Genomic DNA, 6111 nt, shown 5'->3' with positions numbered 1-6111 from the left:
GTCATTTTTTATCTGAATTGTGTGCCATTTCAGTCCAATTTCCAACTACATTTTAGTGAGTTTACCACGAGGTATCATATTGAATAATGTGCCGTTTGAATTAGACTTATTAACTGCCAATAAAATTCGCTGGTCCCTGACCAACTCACCCCATAGGTAAGTCATACCACATTTGGGACACTGCCCTTGAATAGGAAACAACAAGGTTTTTGTATTCGTCATCAGCATTCAAAGCGTATTTCGACAAACATCGCATGTGGAAATGAGATTTGCATATTTCAGTGGCGCTACAACGAAGCAATTCAGAGATCTGGAAAAATTTTTTTGAAGACTTCCAGGCAATTTCTAGTATGTTCGCAGTAAACAACAATCAGAGCTCGAACATAATAGGAAATTATTCTCGAAAATCTGATACCGCAATTACCATAAAATGCCCATTATTTTAGCTGACAACTCACCGAATTTATTGACTTTAAGCAAAGCGAACAAATTCCAATGACATCATATTCTTCCCGCAACTGAGGTATTACTGTCGATATTTTTGTCACAGCGCCATGTTCCACAGCGATATGTGAAGGAGGTAGAACATCCAGTGGGAATGGAATTTCCAGTTCCTAAACAAAATGTATGGATGATGCCACGGGATATTTTGCCAAACATATTTCCAATTCTTTTAAACTTCTAAACCTACAGGTAATAGCCATCGGAATGTAAGTGAAAGGCGTCGCCACGGATCGCTATTCAACATATGGCAAGCAATACGCAAACGAAATTCAAAAGCAGTTTCATTCGTTTTTTTTTTAAATTCAAAGGTCGTAGCCTTCTCGACTTCTCTGGATTTTGCCAAGCCCATTCGAATCGTAATGCAGACACATTGTTTGGAAAACCATGTATGATGCATACCATATCCCTAAGATCGAGACATAACACAGCCAAAAAAATTTAATTCATTCGATATTTTAAATCACAATAATGTAACAATTTTCAGAAAGACAGTTCCAATCAGAAATAATCACAAACAGTACTTTTCATACCAGTATCAAATATCTACCCCTAAATTTTATTTACAAAAGCATGAAAACATACCATGGTCCTCTATGATCCGTTTTTTTCGCTCCTCCAAATTCTTTCCCAGCATTATGTTGCCGTATACGTCGATTAGGGTTGACAGTATAACCAATGTAACAACGATTCTGAAATTGTAAACAGAGACAAAGTATATTATAAGTACTCAGTGAAAACTCCCTCAAAATTTAAAATTGCAAAGCTTGCATGTAAATTAAGGTCAAATACTTCAAATACCTTGAAATATCTGTTCGAACTTCGACTCAACAAACAATAGACACCAAAAAATTCGTCTAAAATAGAGGGTACTCGATGAGCTTTATCACGTTTTTTCTGCTCTTTTTCTTGAACCACCTGAAAATTTAACAGATTAAATATTTTAATGGAACTGACTATTCAGTACCTCAATGAAATCCGAAATACAATTCGAAATACTGCTTCAAAGAAATAATGTGTAGCTTGTTGTATCGCAATCGCCAATTAACGTTTGTTATGCATATACACTATTGCTCTTAAATTAAATGTTATATTTACCATAAAAAATGTATATTTTCATAGCAGTAAGAAATAAACGCTTTTATGAAACATCAAGTATACTATTGCACACTTAGTAAAGTTTAGGGTCTCTATGATAGAATGGCCTATATCAATAAGCCAGAAAAGTGTTTACTCGCATACAACAAATTCCTTGCATTTGGTTTAATATTTTCGCTGGATAAAAGGGAGCAAGTGGACCTCGACAAGGCTGCTCATCGGAAAACAGCATGAATTTGATAGTAATTTATGAAAAAATAAAAAAAATCTTTGTTTTTTACTAAATAATGGAAGATGAAAACTTCAAGAAGGGGAACAAAAAAACACCCCCTCCCCCTCCCTCCAACTCCTCCAAAGTTACATTGAATGGCAAAAGTGATTAAAGGTTTTAGGTTTTTTGAGATCACTCCTCAGCAAACAGTAAATATTAATGAAAACCTGTCAATGCTACATGACAATATTTTACACAGGAATTCTTTCACCGGACTAAAATATGGTTTTCTCTACTTAGAACAGGATAGAGAGCGGTTTTCTTTACTTAGAATTTATGAGATATTCATAAACGATTTACATGAATGTGCTCTCATTTTTAACGTGAAAACCTTATCAGAACTGTTTGGTAACTGCGAAAGTGATATGCGAAACTGTTCACAGCCATTAGTACCGCCATCATTCTTTTTTGAATCAGCTATTTCTGGTGAAAACGAACCACACACATTTTTGGAGAAACTTTTTTGGCACACAGGACCACTGAAACAAAAAATGAGGTAAATAATGGAAGCCAAGAACCGTCTAATTTTTCTTAAATGTCAGTACTTGGAATTTTCTGCAGAATCAACAAGCTTTGTGTAGTTCCCCGGATCAAAGAAAGTAACTGACTGCATATGTAAGAAAAATTTCTTCTTTTTAGACGCTATAGGAAAAGAAGAACAAATTACTTGTTAAAATCTTTCACCCCATTTCCTTCTATATTTTCTTCATCCTCAATGCAAATTACATCTGATTCATCAGCAGACATGAACGTGCATTCGCACCTCGTACCTTAAAACTTGAAGTGCAAGCAAAATAACCAAAATTCAACCGTGAGGTGAGATATACAGGAAGTAGTGAAGAAGAATCACCTTACAGATTACTCGGTTCTAATTTAACTTTAGAGCTCCAAAATTACAACCCTTAAAATATGTGACCTAACCTGTTCGATGAATATCATTTTCAAAAATCGTCGAATAATTTAAGGGAACCTGTATTTAACAAATTTTTTTCGCTGCCGAAGGGAAGTGGAAAGGAGCAAATTAGCGACAGAAGAAGGAGACTAGTTGAAGACCAAATTTCCCTTTATTGCTTAAGGAGGAAAACACCAAATTAGCGACAGAAGGAGACTGATTGAAAACCAAATTTCCCTTTATTGCTTATTGCATTAATGTATCAGCATAGAAAGTTCAGACATATTTGAATTAAATCAAAAAGCAACAACACTACTAGATAGTTTGTTGAATAATGATTGTTATAAATGAGAATAAACGTGAATGTAAGTTCCGCCAGAAACAAAGTAAGCTCACCAAATTTAAAATAAAAAGTCCGGTATAGGAATGTAACTAGGTTAACAACAATAAGTCAGGAATATAACTGGGTTATTAACGGTAAATCAGGAATGTAACTGGGTTATGAACAGTAAATTAGGAATGGATCCACGTCCTCCTCACACCAAATACTTCCCATACCACAAAAAACAATAAAGTACTCACAGAAAAATACATTGTTTAAAATGCGCTATGCCGCTTCGGGAGACAAGGTGGGCTTTAGCAGCCATATATTCATTATTTTTTCGTTTATCAGGTTGTACCCTGCTTCTTGCAGTGTATCAGTACTTTAACAATCCAGATGTTATCCCGATTGATTTATTTATAAAGGAATTAACACTGGTGCATTCTTCGCCTAAGATATTTGCAAGACTTTATCAATACCGCCCGCCAAGGGATGGTGTCGTTTTGGGGAAATGCTGCACTACTTACTTTTCCAGTATTTTGCCTTCCCTACTCCTTTTCATCTCTATTTGATTGCTGGCGGTATTGTGTGACAAAAGGGTCCTTTGGATATATAGAGCAGTTATTGTGGGAGACAGATAGCCAGGTTTTATAATCATCTTACCGTTGCAGAATTAACAGACAGTCTCATCTCATAATTACCAATTATCATCTATTGTAATTTGTTTTCTGTTTAGTTAAGTTGAATTTGGATCAAAATTCCGGACAACTGGGTTTTTATATTTCATTGCTGTCTTTCTTTCTCTCCTATTTGATTATTTCTTAATTGCATTTCCAGGGTATCAGAGAAGTCAAAAATATCGTGTGTAGAAGATGGCATATAAAGTGGATGTGACGCAGATGAAAATAGCCGAGAAGCTGATTATACTGAATGATCGAGCAGTGGGTATGCTTACAAGGCTATATAATATCAAGAAAGCTTGCGGTGATCCCAAATCAAAACCGCAGTTTTTAAGCGAGAAATCATTGGAAAATTGCATTAAGCATATAGTGCGCAAATTCCCCATTGTTGATGCCAGATCAAGCAGTGTAAGCTTTGCTCATCTTTTATATTGAGTTTACTGCCGTTCTGTTTTTTTTTTTCGATCAAGTGGTTGTTTTATATAACTTTTGAAGAAGAGATAGTTTTTATCCCACTTTTCAGAAATGACTATGGTATAACTTACTTTCATGCAAGTGACTGTTATATAATTAACAGTCATTTTAGATAAGTAGATGATTGTTGAGTAAATTTTGCCTGGTATATTTTTCTTTCATGCAACATACCGTTCGGCATTCTTGTGGTAATGCGTGGTAATCCTAGTTTTTGAATAAGATCATAGAGCAGTAATTCAGTGTGCAAGGTTAATTTTTTTTTTTCGGCAAAATATGTGCGTACAACATAGTTAAACAGTAATCCATAAATGCTGCTTGAAGATTATTCTGATGCAATGTCTGAGACATCGAGTGGATTTTGTCACTTAAAATTATTTCAGACGTTATTTCATCAAGTAACTTTAATAAAGCAGGAAATATTGAAATCTCTCTCGCTCTATTACTGTACATTTGCTGATTTGCTAGATTTGAAAGATCACATCCTACAGCTACTAACAACAATGGATGCTGCACAGTTCAAACTAGATATAGTAATTTTCTTTTTTTTTTTCTCTTTACTAAGAAGACAGTGCTCTTAAGCTCTACACTAAATCTTCGTTAATTAGTACTTTCAACAAAGAGGACTTGAGCGGTGACAACAATTAACCAAAAAACATGGTTGCAGACAACAAGCTACGATTTAACAGCAGGTTACATGAATTTGGTGATTAATTTGGTGTGCTTGATGGTGCTCTTATCTCGCGTGGATGATAGGAAAGCTGTTCTCGGATTATTCAACGCTGCATATGAACTGTGTAATGGACAAAGTGAACCTACTTTTCCGAGATTAGGACAAATGATTATTGAATACGATAATCCCTGGAAGAAATTGGCCGAAGATTTAGGACCTTTAAATAGGGTGACTTTTGTTTTCCTCCACCTCTTTGAAAAATCTTTCAGGTGGATTGCTTCCAGTGTATTCAATCATTAAACAGTTGTCAGGTATCGCTGTGCGGTACCATTGCTTTTGTGCCACTTTGTAACTGAAGGAGAGGAAAGTAAAATAACTTTTAATAACTAATTTAGTCGGAAATTCGTTTTCTCGAGGATGAATGAAAACCCTCAATGAAAAAAAAATAAAAAAAATGGTGCATATTGCAGTTGATTCATGGCTCACTAACGTCGTTAGGAACAGTTTATGTGCGCAGAAATATAACTGCAGATGCATGGCGTAACGCGCAAATGTTATCACTTGTTGCTTCTCCACAACAAATTCTATACGCTGCACAAACTGATACGGTATGTTTTAAAAATCATTAGAATAAGAGTACTTGCAATTTAGAGAACCTTTCATTTCATAAATGAAGACGAATTGAAGACGTGCTTTAATGAGGACCTTGCGTTTCACAAGTTAGCATATATTTACACTCGTTTAAACTAAAATCATGAGTAATTTAATCCTGACTTACAACAATTAAAAGTAAAACGTGTTGCATCAGTTTTTCTTCTTCTGTGCTTTACGGGATATAAGTTATTTTTTCCCCAACGGAAATCCAGCTCAGGTGTTGAAGCCCATTTTGAAATATTAGTACATTGTAATATACGTTTCGGAGAGGTAAGGCGTGTCTTTTTCCGCAATGACTGATTTATGGCATATTACAATTCCATTTTGGTACATCTCATTCATTTGTAACATCAATAAACTGTAGTGATGACACATTCATATCAAATAGTCACCATTGCTTTTTTGGCGCAATATCGATTTCAGGGAAACTTTAAACAGCGAATGATTGAGATGACCGTCGCATATTCTTTTACAAAATCCACTTTTCGTTGTATGTAGCCAACCTATTTGGAAAGTTGCCAGTCGTATTTTAAACGGATGATTTTTTTT

General features: G+C 35.1%; 2 protein-coding genes across 2 annotated transcripts in view; one reads left to right on the top strand and one right to left on the bottom strand.

Moving 5' to 3' along the window:
• The window catches only part of LOAG_11802 (GIY-YIG catalytic domain-containing protein), a gene marked incomplete at its 5' end in the record, with an annotated part of 4772 nt that extends 2155 nt beyond the window's left edge, over positions 1 to 2617 (bottom strand). Inside the window, 7 exons of the mRNA XM_020448419.1 lie at positions 168 to 310; positions 459 to 614; positions 692 to 910; positions 1083 to 1193; positions 1303 to 1419; positions 2202 to 2349; positions 2538 to 2617. Coding sequence (XP_020301437.1) covers positions 168 to 310; positions 459 to 614; positions 692 to 910; positions 1083 to 1193; positions 1303 to 1419; positions 2202 to 2349; positions 2538 to 2617 — 974 coding nt within the window. The remainder of the gene's footprint in view (positions 1 to 167; positions 311 to 458; positions 615 to 691; positions 911 to 1082; positions 1194 to 1302; positions 1420 to 2201; positions 2350 to 2537) is intronic.
• A 1298-nt stretch (positions 2618 to 3915) lies between these two features.
• Positions 3916 to 6111, top strand: part of LOAG_17872 (membrane-associated protein gex-3) — a gene marked incomplete at its 3' end in the record, with an annotated part of 9450 nt that continues 7254 nt past the window's right edge. Inside the window, exons 1-4 of the mRNA XM_020450534.1 lie at positions 3916 to 4172; positions 4619 to 4768; positions 4903 to 5136; positions 5379 to 5516. Of these exons, the coding sequence (XP_020305766.1) occupies positions 3957 to 4172; positions 4619 to 4768; positions 4903 to 5136; positions 5379 to 5516 (738 nt within the window). The 5' untranslated portion in view covers positions 3916 to 3956. The remainder of the gene's footprint in view (positions 4173 to 4618; positions 4769 to 4902; positions 5137 to 5378; positions 5517 to 6111) is intronic.

Source organism: Loa loa (genome assembly GCF_000183805.2).
Source record: "Loa loa unplaced genomic scaffold supercont3.143, whole genome shotgun sequence".
Taxonomy (NCBI): domain Eukaryota; kingdom Metazoa; phylum Nematoda; class Chromadorea; order Rhabditida; family Onchocercidae; genus Loa; species Loa loa.
This window is presented reverse-complemented; position numbering and strand designations above follow the sequence as displayed.